We start from the raw sequence: 17,509 nt of genomic DNA on the forward strand, positions 1-17,509 counted from the left end.
GCTCAAAATTTCTGAAGCCAGTAAAACTGAGCAAATACTGAGTTTAATGTGTTAGGACCTAATTTTGTACTCTGCTGTTTAAATTAAGGTGGTTTTTGAGTGTTAAAGTAAAACCTGCTTTCTATTTTTCTTTTCAGTGAGGATGCAGAGGCAGTAGCTCAAATCCTGTCTTTAGCTAGGTGGCTGGAGATTGTCACAGTCAGGATATCAGGCTACAGCTTGAAAAATACTAAAGGTTTGTTACCTTAATTTTTAAGCTCTTCTGTGGGATAGATGTCAGTGCGTGTTTTAACTAGTAATAGCTGAAAACTTCAAATAAAAAAAACATTTTGCTCTCAATCAAGACAGCATCAAATAAAGCTGGGGATAAAAGTTATTGCCCTTTCTGAGTTGATATCTTGATTTCAGTGCCCTCACCAATTTTCTGGCTTTTGTTAAATTATGTCCATCTTTCCTGTAGAAAAAAAATTAGGTGCACTTGGAGAGGATGCCAACAGACTAATGCTCATGGTTAATAAACTTTTGTATGGACTTTGAGGTAGTAAAAAAAGAGAACAACTAAATTACAAAGGACAAAATGAAAGTAGGTATGAGTATTTAGAAAACAGGAGGCACAGGGTCTACTGTTTTGGGAATAGAGGCAAGTATTGCTTAAAGGAGGAATCATGGAATATAGTCTGGCTGATGAGGTGTGTTTGCAATTATTTTCAAATCAATTTAAAATAAAAAGACTACTCCCTTTTTTGCAACTGCTTTAAAAACTGTAACAGCTTCTTTGCTTTTTAATGCGGATGTATTTTTTTTCCTGTTAGGAGAGAAACAAAGTCTTCCACCTTTCACTAATAAGGGAACGGGGAACTCAGCTTTGGAATTCCATTCCATCCTTAGTTTTGGAGTTCAGTCCTCGTAAGTGTTACTAGCAGTGTTCTCTGCACTATATTAATTTTCCTTTCAATATCCCCGGTATACTTCAGAATGTGTACTGAAGGAAAGACATGATTTGTTTGGCCTAACTATAGGGGCTTACTTATTCTTTTCCGTAAGCATTCACTGAATATTGAATCTGTGAGGAGCTAGGTGGACTGTCTGGTACTTCTTATGTTCTTGGTACAAAACTAGAAGTCTGGAATCTTCTAATCTACAATTCCAGTGATTTGGGTTACTTGCTGTGCCTCTAGGCATGTTATTTATTGTTGGTCTGCCTAATTTTTCTGCTATGTGTCTGTTTTGTGCATAGATTTCAGGTGGTTTTGGACACGATAATGAATGTGGATCACTTTGAGGAATAGGGCGGTTGTCTGTTTCTATTCTCTTCTAAATTAAACTCAATGCCAACACTGAGTTTGAGACAGCAATTAGTGATCATGTTCCACATTACTAATTGTAACACTAAGCATATTCAATTCCAGTGGGAAAAAGCATTTGCCCACTAAAACAGAAGGAATGGGTAGATACTTCTCAAATGAGCTTAGCTGTCCCTTATCTCTTTTTAGATCATGCTGTAAGTCTGCTACATCAGACTGACATCAAAGTTATGCAAAATACCCACGTGTATCTTTTATTTGTAAAAAAAAAAATTTAAAATGTTCTGTTGTCAGAAAGCTGAATCAAATTTTTTCTTGATGACTGATCTTCATGGGAAAGATTCTGTAGTTTAAAGTTAAACAGTGTTGTTTAAGTGTGAACCTGGCTAAACCCCAGATTTTGTGGTACAATTGTTTTATCCATAAAGATACGGAGAATTAATATGAACGTCATATATTTCTGTTAGAAAGTTCTACGTATGACTTGGAAAAAAAACCCACAAGCCATTAAAAGTGCTAAACACTTTTTTACCTACAACTACATTTACATAAACTAATTTGATGTAATTTGAAAAGAGTTTAAGTGCTAAAAAATGTGTTTAAAAACACACTTGAAATGTCTTCCATTTTTAGCACCTTATTATTTTCACTTCAGGACTTAAAATTACTGTTTCTTACAATGTTTATTTTCACTGTATTTTACTTTAGAATGTTTGCATTTTTCTAATGTGAATTATAATGTAATATACAGAAATAATATCTTCCAGCCTGGCAGTTCTTAATCTCTCAATTTGTAAAGCCTTTTTCATCAAGGTACTTGTTTACTACTGAAAACTAGGGATTTTTTTCATCTCTGTCCAGGCAAAGGGTCTTTGTTTTCAATATTTCTTTCATAAATAACTGACCAGGCTTGGACTTAGACTTTGTTAGTGATTGATTAACCAGTAAGTAATTAACACTATTAATAATTGAGACTGAAATTTTCTCATCTTGGTTTTGCAGAGCCAAGTACTCAAGCAGTATCAAGGAGATGCTTATTCTCTTTGCCACCACCATTTACAGAGTTGGGCTCAAAGTTGCTCCGAATGAAGCTGATTCCCGGATTCCTATGATGACCTGGAGCACATGTGCTTTTACCATCCAGTGTATAGGTAAAGCATAATTTCAGTTTATTCCTTCTCATTAATTGAAAATGTTCCTTGATTGTTTAATTTCATACAATGTGATTGTACAAATAATAGTTCTACATAAGTACAAGCCATATGTAATAGTATAGCAAATTAAATTATATGTAATTGCATATATAATAACAGAATTATTATCTATAAACCAATAGAAATAATAGGATGTTTTTCTTAGATAGTAGCTCATGAAATACGGTATGGAATGCCAACAATGAGTTTAATTTGAGACAGCATTTGGTGATCATGTTCCACATTACTAATTGTAACATTAAGCATGTTCAATTAATATTTTCAGGTTGCCAAAGATCATTGACCTGCAGGCATCTCCTATGCTAAATATCTAATAGCTGTGAAATAGTACTCTCTGTCTCATTATTTGGTCTTGTCTGTACTCTTAAAGAATTTTCATGGGATTTGTAGGAGAAAGTGTCTTGTATTCTGAAACTGCTAAGTAGGTACCTGGTAGAAAAAGAAACAAACAAAAAACCCACCAAAAAAACCAACCAAACATTCTCTGCCATGAATCTCTGAAGGCAAAAAAAATACCAGAAAAATGATTTCATTGTTTGGGACAATGTACCTATTTATCTCATTTCATTTCTGTACTACATACACAATTAATTTGTGTAATGAACATGAAGCTGTGGATAAATGTGTAGATGCTTCCAGGCAGGGAAAACGGCAAGATCTAGGTCTAAAATGCATGACGAAGGGATTGAGAACTTAATTGTACACGTCCATACATGTAATTTGACAGCTATACCAAGTATTTCTTGATGAAGATGTTGAAGTACAAGTTCAGTCTACCTTGTATCTCTAGTGGAGTACCAGGAGTCCAGAAAGTTTTTAGGTGGATTGGGAATATTCTGATAAGGCAGAAATAGTCACAGAACTGATTACATCTTTAGTGATGGATTCCATATTTTCAGATGGGTTGAGAAAATACAGGAGGTCACCCACTTTATTAATATTACTGACTTAATGCTGTGCAGATTGGTTTTGTTTGATATATGAAAAAATATATTGGTGACTGTCAAGGAGCAGTTAGCCAGCAAGTGGATAAATGCAATAACTTATCACAGGTGTGGTATTGAAGGCTTGTGTTAGTAGAAGAAAATTCAGGTACTCTTGAGGAGAAGAGTATAAAGCCAGAGGGACCACTGTGACAGTTTGACTTGGCCACACCACTTCCTTGGAATCATTTTTATTTGCAAATAGAGCAGACTTCTGTGAAATTGTAAAGCAAAACTGCCTGAATAGCTTCAGTATACTGGTCTGGAGTCTAGTTATAGTGCCTTATTGAAACCATTTAATGGACATATAGCCAAGCTACCTAGACAAGGAACTTTAGAGGAACCTCTAGAGGAGGTTCAAAACATCATTGACCCAAGGGATGTGAATTGGTATCAAAGCCAGACTCCTGAAAAAAGAAAGAGACTCAAAACCTGCCAAAACCAAAACCCCACAACAAAAAGCCTCCAAACCAAAATCTCCCAATTAAATAAAATTTTAAAAATTCCAGGTGTACTGTTTCATCTCTGGAAAGTGACTGAAGTACAAAATCAATTGAACTGATACCTTTTTACTCAATTGAGTTAATTTGATTACTTTTTTTTTAATCAGCTTATTGTTTCCTTATTATTCCTTCAGAACCAAAGCATTCAGGGAGGAAAGATGAACTGTATTCCAACTTGGGAGTTTTGTTTTTGAAGTATTTCTGTTAAACTGCAGTCAAATGCAGTAGTGCAAATTTTGCCAGCTTGCCAAGTCAAGTTGTGGCTGCCCCAACCCTGTTCAAGGCCAGGTTGGATGAGGCCTTAAGCAACGCGGTCTAGTGAGAGTGTCCCTGCCCATGGCAGGGGAGTGGGAAATAGGTGGTCTTTAGGGCCCATTTCAGCCCCTTAACATTCTATGATAAATATGAGTGTAAGATGGCTGCATAGCATCTCTGTAAATGTAACTTGGTTTTGAGCATTGCATAAGGATAACTGAAAATAAATCTGAATCCATAGAATGAATATTTTATCATCATTCATGTGAAGCAGCATTCCTTTAAATCCTTAGTTTACAAGGTCTGAAAACTGAAAATTCTAAAATAGCTTACTGCAATAATTTATCTTGGAAATTATCAGTGCCATTTAAGACATTTTTTTTTTTCAAGAGAATTCTGTTATAACAATGAGGTTGAACTTTAATAAGGAGTGTATATAATAAGAATAAATTAATATTAGGTTGTGTAGAAAAAACAACTTAATTTTTTCTGTGTTTAATTTTAAGAAAACCTCTTGGAAACAGAGGGCAAGCCTTTATTTGGATCCCTACAAAATAGACAGGTATGGATGAGTAAGATATGGAATATGTTTTAAACAAAAAAGTTTATTTATAATATATCATGCATCTGTAAACCTGTCGAAGCTGCTAACATCAAGATCATTCTCTGTTAAGGGATATCTCTCAATGTTTGGATTCATAGCAAAAAGAGCACTTTGAAAGAATAATATGTCTGCTTATATATGGATGTTCATGTGAATTTAATTTATAAATGTCTTTTACATTTATGTAGAAGTAGATATGTTTTTACAGTTCTATATCACTATTATATTTAGCCTTTTTTCCCATTCAACCCTTTTCTCTTGCGCTCTAGCACAGTGGCCTTAAAGCATTAGTGCAGTTTGCAGCTGCTCAGAGAACAACATCCCCACAGCTCCTGATTCAGAAACATCTGATTCGTCTTCTAGGAGGTACTGTATTCCTTTTCTTTACTACCTTTTGTGTTGTGGAAGTTTCTATTCCAAGGTGGCACACAGGGTAACACAGCACAGAAGCAGGGGTTGGAGTACTTGACAACAATGCTCACTTCAGTTGCCTGAAATCATGGGGTGTAGAATCACCCCAGATTACCCAGACCTACAGATACTCAAGTCTGGAACAGATGGGTACCAGCTGTTTCTGGCAGTGTTCAGAATTACTCAAATTCTCTTCTAAACAGGTGAATAAAGCCACAAAATAGGTATTTCTTAATTGTGAGACCTCATCTTCTGTGCATGGAGATGAGAAGGCTCTGGGGAGGCTTCATTGCAGCCTTCCACTATCTTATGAAGGCTTATAAAAAGGAGGAAAAGGGACTTTTTAGAGAGGTAGCTAGGGGCAGGACAAAGTGGAATAGTTTTAAACAGAAAAAACTAGGTTTAGATTAACTATTAGACAGAAGTTCTGTACTGTGGGGGTGGTCAGGCACTGAAATAGGCTGCTATAAGAAGTGGTTGCCCCACCCCTGGAAGTGTTAAAGGTCAGATGGCAGGGAGCCCTGAGCAGCCTGATGTAGTGAGTCACATTCCTGCCTTTGACAGGGGAGATGGAACTGGAGGGTTTTTAAGCTCCCTTTCAATGCAAACCATTCTATAATTCTGTGACTTTTCAGTACTTTCGAAAGGCTCCTTGAAGCCTAGCTTAAGATATTTCAGTCCCAGGGAGGGCTAGTTTGAGGCATATAGCTTCCCCCATGCTTCTTATTGATTGGGTTAGTATGGTGGCCTTTGTGAATCCCACTCTTTGATTTGCTTTATATTAGAGAAGACTCTTAGGTGTGGTTCTTAGGCTTTTGTATTGGGCAACGTTGTGAGGCATCTAGTGTTGCGGTGCCTAAGGACCTTCACCCTTAACACTGTGTGTGATTTATTAGAGCTGGAGAAATAAAGATTTATGTCTCAGAATTTTGAAGATATATTAATTAAAATTGTCAACTGTTGGGGCATGTGGAAATAGCTAAACATGCACAATCAAATCAGTGGTAAGCAGTTGATTAAATAGATCCTTACTTTAGAGATCTAGACCTTTGTTTGATGAAAACACAGAAATTATGGAGGCTCTAAAATCAGATTCTGGTACTACAGTTCAATCCAGAAGAGGAAAATACGTGCTAAATGTTTGACTGATATCTTTATTTTGTAGTTCTCCTACCAAACTTTAAAGGGGAGGACACTCCATCACTCTTAGAAGTAGATATGTTCCACATTTTGGTAAGGAGGTTCATTTTATTCTTCATATTAATACTTCCTTCTGAGCATAAATTTTGTGTACTGTACTCTGTAAATAGTATGTGTTCACTTACATAACTCGAATGATTATAACATGAGCAACAGTCAAATGATTACTTATGACTGCTGTGTTTACTTTTTGTTCTGCTAACTTTCAAATCTTTGCTGTCTTTCTTATTAAATTTCATTCTTGAAATCTCAATTTTTTGCCACTTCCATTGTTATTAAGCATAAAAAAATAAACTTAAGAAATGCACTCAGTTTCTTTCCCTCACTTTCCCTTTGTCTCAATCAGTGTCTCATACTCTGATTCCTTCACATTGACTCTCATTACCTTCTGTATTTTTCTTAGCCTCTTCTTTCTGTTCTTAATACGAGTCTGTACTATAGATTTTACTGCCATTTAAAAAAATCCAAAGCAAGCATAAAACAGCCAACAAAACCAAACTCACCAAATAAAATCTGTCTTGCCCTGGCTGTCCTTCTATCTAGTGCTTGGTCTTACTTCCCACGTTTTTCCAATGTGCTTTGTCTTGTGTCAAAGAACAGAAATAAAGCTTTTTAGGTGGGCATGGTATATCTCAAAACTGACATTTACCATTCATCTGTGTCTGAGTTTCATATGTGCCCTAGTGCTCAAATGGTTAATACTTTCCATGAGTTTTTGCTACACTTTGAATTAGAACTGCCAAGATAGATTAACATACTCAGACTACAGAAATAAAATACAAACATATAGTGAGAGTCTAATTGCTACCCTTGTATCTATTACCAAATTTTTGGCACTTTAATATTTGCCTATTCCTTCTCACTGTAGGTGGGAGCTGTGTTATCCTTTCCATCTTTGTACTGGGAAGATGCTGTAGACTTGCAACCTTCATCAATTAGTTCAGCCTATAACCACCTCTACCTCTTCCATCTGACAACACTGGCACACATAATGCAAATCATCATCTCTTCAGCAACAGGTAGATGTGTATTTGTGTTGTATTTTTCTGGCATTTTTTGTACAGTTTCTCAAAAATAATGGATTGATACCATTACTATCTTCCAGGTATAAACATCCTCATAATAAGTGATACTTAGGCCTAGGTAATAATAACTGTTTTCTGGTAAAAATGAAATAGCATTATGTCAAGTTCAGAGCATTTTATTATATCACTTCTGTGTGCTTAGGCTAAGAAAACAAAATAGTTATTGATATACCAGTACTTGCTCCAGTCAGTCAGTCATTTCAGAGGGGTAACTTTCCCTTCTTCACTCCTTGTAGGAGAATCAAATTTCTGCCAGCATCACTGAGCTGCACAATGATAATCCATATGGATTTGGGAAATAAAATTTTCTTTACCCTTCAACTTTGTAAATACCCAGATCTGAAATACAGATAGGAGAGAATTAAATTTTTCTCTCTATTCCATAACTTAGTTAAAAATTGTCTGTAGACTTGCTAGCTAGTACTTTGTTTTTTCTTGATAGGAATTTTTAAAAAAATCTAGACATTTAAAAAAAATTCTGTAGCTTAAGCTATGTATGACAACTTTAAAAGTTCAAGGGACGGCAGCAGTTCTTCACTGAGGTTAAGTTCTTTACTGAGGATAAGCAATGAGGGAGTAATCCAGATTCTTCCTTACAGCATTCAGTCTTAGGAGAACATTTTTAAGACAGAAAACAGCAAATAGAAAAAAATTAAGAAAATTAAAGTGGAATTAATTCTGTAATGCAATTGAATAATAAAAAAAAAAAGGGTTTAGTATTTGTAAAATTAGTGTATTTACAGTGGATTCTCCTTTTTGTGTACAGAATCCCCTACTGCTCACTCATCTGACAATAGTGAGGAGGCACGATCTGCACAGTCTTTCTGTAGAGAGGTTTGCCAGTACACCAGTGGGTAAGTAACAGTTCAATTGTAGTGTTACTTTTTCTTGGAAAGACAGCAGTCCACAGGACTGACTAGGACAACACAGAAGATAGGAAAAAAATCTCTCCTTTTGTATGGGGAGTTGGCACACTGCCTTGTGCTTTCTTGCCATGCTCCTGAACACTGAAACTGGTGAAAGAAATGCTTTTAGTTAAAGTGGCTACTTTTTGTGGATGCAGAATGAATTATTAGCCTGAGGATGAAAAAATACCTGTATCCATCATGGAGAGAAATATGTCCAACTGCAGTATTTATTTTTTCTTTGCTTTGATTATTTTGGTTTAGATCTCTTTCTGTTATAAATGGAATCCAGAAAGAAGAAAATGGTCCTACTACAAAAGGGGGATAAGTGTAAAGCTGAAAATTGTTGGTTATTTGAATGTCAGTGCCCATTTTTCAGACTTTCCTGACAGGTACAGCTGTCTAATTTGAAGATTTAATACAAGTGTGGTTCATAAACTCAGTACTCATTCCTTGTGAAAAGGGGAAGTTGGAAGTTAAGTGCTGGTGGCTGTGTTTCACAGAATTTGGGGTACATGAGGGTTGCTTCTACACAGCTACCATTCTACCAATGCTAGCTAAAATATGATCGTGCTAGAATGGTTTGCACTATGAACTACTGCAGCTTTTTCTCATTTGTGTTTTACAGTTGCTTTAATCAGGATATTCCAGGCTGGCTTGTGTGGGATTGTGTTAAAAAAGGCATCATGCCGTACCTTCGTTGTGCTGCTTTATTTTTTCATTATTTGTTGGGAGTTTCTCCACCTGAGGAGCTACTACAAGGTAAATATGAGAAAACAAATGTATGACCTTCTTTGTCTTTAAAGATTTTTTTAAATGTTCACAATAATTTAACAATAGTCAATGCATGAAAGTATGACATGGAAAGTAAAGGAATTACTAATTCATAAAGGAAGGGACAGGCACATGAAGCTGAGTTGTCCTAACCTGCATAGAAGAGCATTACTTCAGGGTACTCCTGAGTATATGCATATCTGGGAACTGTCAGTAATGTATTGATAGTAAGTACTTGTTGATAAAGATTCAGCAGTTTAAGGATAATTTCAGGAATTTAGGTTGCATCTCCTGAGAAATTGCCTGAAATATGTTTTAAAAGCCCAGTGTTTTTGTGTAGTGCTAATGTTGGTAAATGCTAAAGATACAGGGATTGAGGAAAACAAAGCCAAATAGGTACAAAGCACATGATAAAACTCAAGCCTCTTCCTTGAAGGATCCTAATGCATTACTGATACTAGCCCCCCAGAAAATATTTTATGTGCGAAAGTGCAATGAAAAACAGAATCATCAACTATTTAGAAAGAAGGGTAATAATTTTTATTAATAACTGAGACAAAATATAACACGTATAATGTATAACAACAAAAATACAAAATTGATTTATATAAACTGTGAACTAAATTTGAATTTTATTAGAATATAGAAGTCAAAATCTCTGCACACTGGGATATGCTGTTATCCTTACCAGGGGTCTGGATCTTTGATTCTATAGGGAGGAGTTTTTCTGGTGAACCAGCAACGTAATTTTCTGTAGCAGAGACAATAAATGACCTCCCAGCAAACCATAAAATTAGCCCAGTTTTATGGTATGTTAGCACTAACTCGATTACAGCAAAATTTAGTATCACTGAGGACTGTCGTAAGGATGGTGAAAAACTAAAATGCAAGTACAGAAATCTACTGCACTTGTGTTACATATTATGCAGTAATTTAAGCAAGAAATTGTTATGTAACTTAAGCATAATAATATATATGAAATTTATTTAAACAGATCCTCAGCTAATCTAAATTATTATAGCTCTGATTAAGTTGACCCAGTTGTACTATGTAGGAGCTATGATGAAGCTATAGGATCCAGACTATTCAGTGGAAAAGGGATCAGGAGATGTCTAGTTTTGAGTGAATTCAGCAGTGCTGAAACACTTAAACACTCATTCGTGTTTTCTTTTGCAGTTTCTGAAGAAGGGCAATTCAAGGCACTTTGTAGTTACCTCTCCCTACCTACAAATTTGTTCCTGCTCTTCCATGAGTATTGGGATACAGTAAATCCACTGCTTCAAAGGTACTAACTGAGACTGGACAGGCCATATTCTTCTGTTGTGGTGGCCCTGTGGGAATTCTAGATCAAAACTGTTAATGAATGACTGAGCTCAAATTCATACTGAAGTTCTAAACATTTTGTACAGGTACACTGAATCTCTTAAAGCACTTCAGAAACATAAAGCACTCTTTCATGATAATTCCAATATTAAATAATTATAGTTTAAGGGACTGGTGCTTGCAGACCTATATGAAACCATTCAGACAGAAGTTATTTTAAACTGTTGCTTGTTTGATATGCCACTCAGTGTTCATTTTTCTGTTTTTAATCTGTCTACAGCAAAAGTGCTGATTACACAAGCTGTAAAATGAGAATGTGGAAAATCATGTAGCTGGCAGGGTGAGGCTTTGTATTATTTCTTCTCAGCATTTCAAAATAGACTGGTGGATGTTGAAATTGGCTTAATGGTTAAAAGGTACAATTTGAGCATTATGTACATTGCCATCTGCAGTCATGGAATCATAGAATGTTAGAGGGTTGGAAGGGACCTTAAAGATCATCTGGATCCAACCCCCCTGCCATAGGCAGGGACACCTTCCACTAAACCAGGCTGCTCCAAGCCTTATTCAACCTGGCCTTGAACACTTCCAGTGTTGGGGCATCCACAACTTCTCTGGGCAGCCTGTTCCAGTATCTTACCATCCTCAAAGGAAAGAATTTCTTCCTGATTTCTCACCTAAATTTTTCCTCTTTCAGTTTGTGAAAGTAGTAGTAAAGAAAACATTCTTTCTTTAGCAGTAAAGAAAGAATTGGTTAAATTCTGCATTCAAAACCTCAAATTAAATAAACAGACACACCATCCCCCATCCCCAATTAAGATTAAACCAGCTATATTGTGTTGGAGAACGTGTATTTAACGTGACCCTTTGTGCACCTAGTGGCAATAATGATTATTCCTGGTTCTCGGCAGAATTCTCTGACTCACATTAGCTTTTACTGCATTGTTGTTTGGTGGGGCTTTTTAACCTCTAGTTGTTTTAATCATTGTTGTCTAGATTTCTTCAGTTTAGGGGACATTTTGAACTGTTGATATCCAAAACAGTTTTATTATGGTCAATTCTATTTGTAGTATATATTATTACTTATAAATTAATAGATTAGTTTTTACAAGTAAACTATTAAATAAGTTTGTCTTACTTATTCTTACATATTTGCTTAAAGACATAAAAGTTTTTTCTAAGAGAGCACAGAAGATGGTGCTTATGAACATTGGGAAAGATCACTAGAAGGAGGATTAACAAATAGTTACAGTGCTACAGAAAAAGAGGTTTCAAGTAGGAGGCTGCTTATTTAACATAATAGTAACAGTTGCCAAATCATCATGCAGGTTCCCATATGTTTTTTCACAGAATCTTATTTCAGAAGACTGAATTTGATGATTGTTGAGAAATGTGTTAAATGAAGCATACTAGATTGACCATCTGCTGCAGTTCTTTCTCCCTTCTCCTTTTTTTTTTTTCTTTTTTTGGTAGAAATAACTTAAAAGACATCTTAAAACATACCAGTTCCTCTCTTCAGTAACTGGCCAATACCTGCCATGGTTTTGATAGACACGTTTGGCCATTCTAAGCAATCATGTAATAAACCATTGTAAAATAGCCATTAGGTGATGGTTATTTAATAAAAGCAGCAAATGTTCTTCTGTTAGAATGCACAATATTTATTTATGCTGTATCTTTTAGTGCATGTATTTCAAAGGGTCCTGTATATTGTAGCCCACGTTGAGAAACTGAGTATGTCTGAAGACTGCTTGCATTTTTAAACTCTGTGTAAATCTTGTGGTTTTATGTGCATGATGATATTTTTAAGTGTTTTTTCACATAGGTTTTTTTCTCCTGTAAGCAAAGCATTCTCCTGAAGAAAACTATAAAACAACACCCCTGTTTTTCCTTGTAAAGTTTTGGGTAGAACTATCAATGCTTTTTATTAGTGTTTTGCTTGCTTATCACTAATTTCATTTAATGAACCTAAATGTGTATTCTTAACAAATTTTGTCATCTGCAAATGTTTGTTTGAAATAGGTGGTGTGCTGATCCAGTGGTGTTAAGTTGTTTGAAAGGGAAAAGCATCGCAATAAGGTAAGCTTATTGTTGTTGTTTTCTTCTGGGTTTGACTTAAAACACTGGAAAGAATGGAATGCTTATTGTGGGCAAGTCAGAGACGTCATGTTTTATTCCTTCTGCTCTACTGCCATAAGTACTTTGTCTTTAAATGTCCCTTTTATTATTCCTCATACAGTGACTTTTTATTGAGATTGTACAATATTGTTAGACTAGTAATCTGTCCTGCTCTAGGAAAGAACAAAAGCTAACTGAAATAGGAAATGTCTTCATACATGTAGGTGATGTGTGAGATTTAAGTTCAACACCTTTGCTGGAATATAGAAATGTTGAAGCTCCCATGTGGAGCGTCTCATTTGGGATTCCAGGACTGAAGAATTGCTCTAGAATTGTGAACTTCTGCAGAAATGACCAAAAGCTTAGCAGGGATTTGTGGTTATTTATTCCATTGTTTACTTTGATCTTTATTTTTCTCATAATACTTTTATTCCACTTAACCAGGTATCCTAGGAAAAGAAATCATTTAATAGAGCTTCCTGAAGACTACAGTTGCCTTCTGAATCAAGCCTCTCAGTTTAGGTAAGATGTGGCATATTTAGTTGTTTTCTTAGGTGTTTTGTCACTTCTAGTGAATTTTATATTCTTGCAGTTACTGTAACTGGTATTGAATGAATACAGAAATTATTTTGTAGTGAAGGCATTGTTATGGTTATACTGGCCAATACTAGCACCTGTTCATTTTAAATGTGAAGCACAACAGCTTGCTAAATGAAGTAACTTGTGTTTGCACTGGACGCAACAAGCCCAGGTGATGGCACTGTTTTATGCCAAGAAGAGTGAATCATAGGATAATTGAGGTCATAAGGGACTTCTGTTGATCATCTTGTTCAACCTCCTACTCAAAGCAGATATCTAGCAGATAAATCATTTCAAGCAGTGTGAAAATACGACATAAGGAGGCAGATATGTTATGTGATTGTGATATAATATGTCTTAGGTTTTTGTTTGATTGTGATTTGGGGTTTTTAATTGGTTGGATAAGTCTTTTTGGGGTTTTCTTAATGAACATTAGCCTTAGTTAACATTTCTTCTAAAGTTTTGATTTCTACTGTGACATGCTGGTTACACTTCTTTCAGATGCCCACGGTCTTCTGACGATGAACAAAAACACCCAGTATTGTGTTTATTCTGTGGGGCAATGTTGTGTTCCCAGAATACTTGCTGTCAGGAGCTGGTGAATGGGGAGGAGCTGGGAGCCTGTACTTCTCATGCTCTTCAGTGTGGAGCTGGAGTCTGCATGTTTCTCAAGTAAGTAGCCAGAATTCATAACATTGTCAAAACATTTGATTGTTTTTGTCTGAGATAAAGAAACATTACTTTGACATAAATTATAACTCACCAGATAGGGAAGAGCCTGCTTGGAGTTGTATTTTAAATGTAGCTGTTCTTTTCTTTAAGAATCAGGGAATGCAAAGTTGTCCTCATTGAAGGTAAAACCAGGGGCTGCTTATATCCTGCACCCTACTTGGATGAATATGGAGAAACAGATCCAGGTCTAAAGTAAGTCAGTGCTTGACTTCCTACCTCTTTTTTTTATCTCTTTTCTTCTTATACTCATTGGACAACACATTCTTCTGGCTAGTGTGTACAGCACTGTATGTAATGTGTGTCTTGGCCTGGGGAACTGATGGCAGTTTCCAGTCAGGCATGTTAAACTTTCTTGATTTTTCTCAAGAATGCTTTGTATGCATTTTATCACAAACGTGTGAGAACTGCTATTTCTGAAGTGTCATCATAGAAATGGCAGTCATTGCTTGTCACATGTAGAGATATTTTTACATTTCCAATAGACTTGTTTGGAATTTAATTAGTATTTAATTAGTCTAGAGTTCATGTTAGCCCATTAATTGGACAGGTTATCAGTTGCTATTCTGATATGCTAACTGGTTATTCTCTTTTCCTCTCTGAAGAAGAGGCAATCCCCTGCACTTATGTCAGGAGCGTTACCGGAAGCTCCATCTGCTGTGGCAGCAGCACTGCATCATAGAGGAGATTGCCAGGAGCCAAGAAACAAATCAGATCTTCTTCGGATTCAACTGGCAACTGCTCTGAGTCTCTTGATTTTAGTGAAAACTCTGATCTATGGCAGTGCTTTGAAAAAGGAAAGTAGGGTGGAAGTAAAAAATCTACTCAAGTGGTTTCTGTAGTTCAGACAATTAATTGATGGATTCTCTAGGTTGGATGCGTCACTGATGCATTGAAACAGAAACTCATATATTTTCCTCCTTTTTTCTTTCCAAAAGAAAGGAAAATCACATTCTGTAATTATTACTGAACCAGAAATATTTCCATTTTTTTCAGAAGTTTGAATTGTTTTATGTGTTTTCATGAGGACAGTTCACAAATGCTTATTTTCAGAGCACACACCGCATTTGTCTCTTCCATGCCTTGAGAACATATCTAAATGGTGTTGCCAAGGAAAAGCCTCCTTTACTTTCTTCCTGGGTTCTTTTCCCAAGCTTAGTGAAGCTTTAAATAGATCGAGGTCATATTGGAGTGGAATTGGTGCCAGGTCTTTAGTCACCTGCAGCAACAGGTACAATAAAAAATAAGTTTTACAGAAAAAGCTTGCATTCAGATATACCTTGGGATTTAATGAAGAGTTTCCATTGATAAATTCTTTAAATGAGAAGTGTGGAATAGAAAGTGCATGGGGGAATTACCATCCTGCTTGTTGCATCAAAAAATTAAGTCTGTGCTTTTTGCATTGCCAGCACTGCACTTTACCTAATGAATTTATCCTCCATTAATGTATATCATAAGTGGTCTAGGGCTTCACCATTTGCCTAGGTTGTGGTTAGTTTTATTTCTTTTACAGTTTGTCTTCTGAGACCTTCCCCAAGAATCAAAAATGAAAATACTGCAGGTATGTAGTTGTAGTGTAGCTCTGTAAGCTGTACAAGAGCCAGACCTCAGTGAAGTAAACAGCCTTCAAAGCTATCACTGGACTTAAATCAAGACCCAAAACCAGCAAGTTTTAGAATCAGAAATAAGTTTGCCCATATATGAGGGATTTTCCACTCATCATCCTCTGTCACTGTTGTTTGGAGCACGTTTTGGAGTCTGCATAAATGAAATGGTGTGTTTTTTGAGGTGTGTTCAGTGGTTCAATGCCAGGTAGAGCAGAAAAGGGAAGAAAAGGTGGCTAAGTCTGTCTCTTTGCCCTTCAGTAGTTAATACCACATTGTGATTGAACTCTCTCTCAGTGATACGTGATTATGCTTCAGTTCTAAATGTTTGTTCTTTTTTCTGAATTTCAGCCATAATATACATGAGGGAATTTGTCATGTGATCGGTAAAAACTCTTTCACATGGAAGTGGCATCTCCTGAGAAAGTTTGAAGTTTTCACTCTCCTCCATTTCCCTGCTCCTTTGCTATTTGGATTCTTTTGTGCCATTTTAATCAGGCTTTCAAGGGGAGGTTTTCAGATTAATGTCTTGAGTGTTTTTGTATGATTTCTTTTTTGTTTTGTTTTCTTTTCTGACAATTACATGAGAGATAGTAGAATCACAGTTAATCATTTAGATTTAAATACCATTCTTCTGGGGTTTTTTAAAATGTTTTTGAGTATGTATGTATGAGTGCACTGAACAGCACCATAAGTAATCTAAAGATGGAATACCAGTGATCTCAAACATTGTTGTGGTTTCAAATACTTTTTAAAAACTTCTGCTGTAATCCTTCCCCAGTGATATAAAAAGTTGGCTTTGGTATATTTTCCAGGTATTCTTTCTTGAAATTAAGACCATTCTCCTTACTTTGATTGTCAGATTTTAAACCTGAATATTAAACTCTTAGAAGACAAACATTAATTCTGTTAGTCTTTTGAAACACATACTAAGTTTAGAACAGTTGTCATGAAAACTTGCATGCACTGATGATTTTTATATCATCAAAACACTGCTTACAAACAAAAATACTGAATTAAGACTGGCAAATGCCTCATTGATACCAAACCTGTATTCTCTTACTGTTTCCCTCTGATATTTACATATTCAGTTATCAAAAACTTTCATTTATCTTGCACTTCACTGATACAAAATTTCCATTATCCAATATGCAGTGAGATCACTTTGTTTTCTGTCTGAACTGTAGTATACAAGGACAAGAGCTGGTAAGGGCAGGTGAGTTCCTTTAAAGCTCTGGAAATCTCTTTGTAACTAAAGAAGTGGGAGAGGAAAGTTGACTCTTTCTGAATGTTTGCACATACTAATTTAGCAAATGGGCTCCCCTATAATTCACTGACTAGTGTGGTCATCTTTCATTTCATAAATTACTATGCAGTTTTGTTCACTGTGAGTATAATCTGTATTTAGTGACTGCAAGATGCTTATGCCACTTATTTCTGTTCCATCCAAGCTGACAGAAGTTATTTGATAATGCACATACTGGTATCTTAAATTGCAAAAATGTAAATTTGGAACTTGTATAGTGTTCTTGTGCTTTTGGAATAAAATATCTTGTATATGTATATTTAAAAGAAACGAAATAAAGTAACTTCTCGTAGATAATTCAGTTTTTATTTGAAGGCACTTTGGCACTTCACAGTTCATTTTGCAAGAGTGTTATATTGGTGTCTGTCAGTGTGGGAAAGGAGAAGAGCTGGCAAATGGCTGGTAAGCTATCAGTTTTTCATGTTGGCTATATCTTGGTCATGCTGTAAGGAATGGTAGCATACCTTTTCTTATGTAAAGATACACTGCACTTGAAACTTATCCTAGTATTTTACAGATGCAAATTCCTGCAGTGTCTACATAAATTTCTAAAAGAAGTCTAAAGTACAGAATTTAATATTTATATGCCCTGAAACTGATCTAGTTGAGTGC

The 17,509-nt window shown here is 35.7% G+C and overlaps 1 protein-coding gene across 5 annotated transcripts in view; it reads left to right on the top strand.

Annotated features, from left to right (window-relative positions):
- UBR1 (ubiquitin protein ligase E3 component n-recognin 1) overlaps nucleotides 1-17,194 on the top strand; it is a 58,116-nt gene extending 40,922 nt beyond the window's left edge. For 4 of the 5 annotated variants that reach the window (XM_053979857.1, XM_053979856.1, XM_053979858.1 and 1 more), the window contains exons 33-47: nucleotides 138-235; nucleotides 813-906; nucleotides 2,307-2,455; nucleotides 4,766-4,821; nucleotides 5,133-5,229; nucleotides 6,440-6,507; nucleotides 7,343-7,493; nucleotides 8,326-8,413; nucleotides 9,093-9,226; nucleotides 10,415-10,523; nucleotides 12,584-12,640; nucleotides 13,124-13,201; nucleotides 13,760-13,930; nucleotides 14,081-14,182; nucleotides 14,593-17,194. In XM_053979857.1, the coding sequence (XP_053835832.1) occupies nucleotides 138-235; nucleotides 813-906; nucleotides 2,307-2,455; nucleotides 4,766-4,821; nucleotides 5,133-5,229; nucleotides 6,440-6,507; nucleotides 7,343-7,493; nucleotides 8,326-8,413; nucleotides 9,093-9,226; nucleotides 10,415-10,523; nucleotides 12,584-12,640; nucleotides 13,124-13,201; nucleotides 13,760-13,930; nucleotides 14,081-14,182; nucleotides 14,593-14,734 (1,594 nt within the window). In that variant the 3' untranslated portion in view covers nucleotides 14,735-17,194. Of the gene's footprint in view, nucleotides 1-137; nucleotides 236-812; nucleotides 907-2,306; nucleotides 2,456-4,765; nucleotides 4,822-5,132; nucleotides 5,230-6,439; nucleotides 6,508-7,342; nucleotides 7,494-8,325; nucleotides 8,414-9,092; nucleotides 9,227-10,414; nucleotides 10,524-10,841; nucleotides 10,902-12,583; nucleotides 12,641-13,123; nucleotides 13,202-13,759; nucleotides 13,931-14,080; nucleotides 14,183-14,592 lie in introns of those variants that run through there. The other variant, XR_008437496.1, reaches the window with a different exon arrangement.
- The last annotated feature ends 315 nt before the right edge of the window (nucleotides 17,195-17,509 follow it).

The sequence above is a fragment of the Vidua macroura genome, chromosome 6 (assembly GCF_024509145.1).
Source record: "Vidua macroura isolate BioBank_ID:100142 chromosome 6, ASM2450914v1, whole genome shotgun sequence".
NCBI lineage: Eukaryota > Metazoa > Chordata > Aves > Passeriformes > Viduidae > Vidua > Vidua macroura.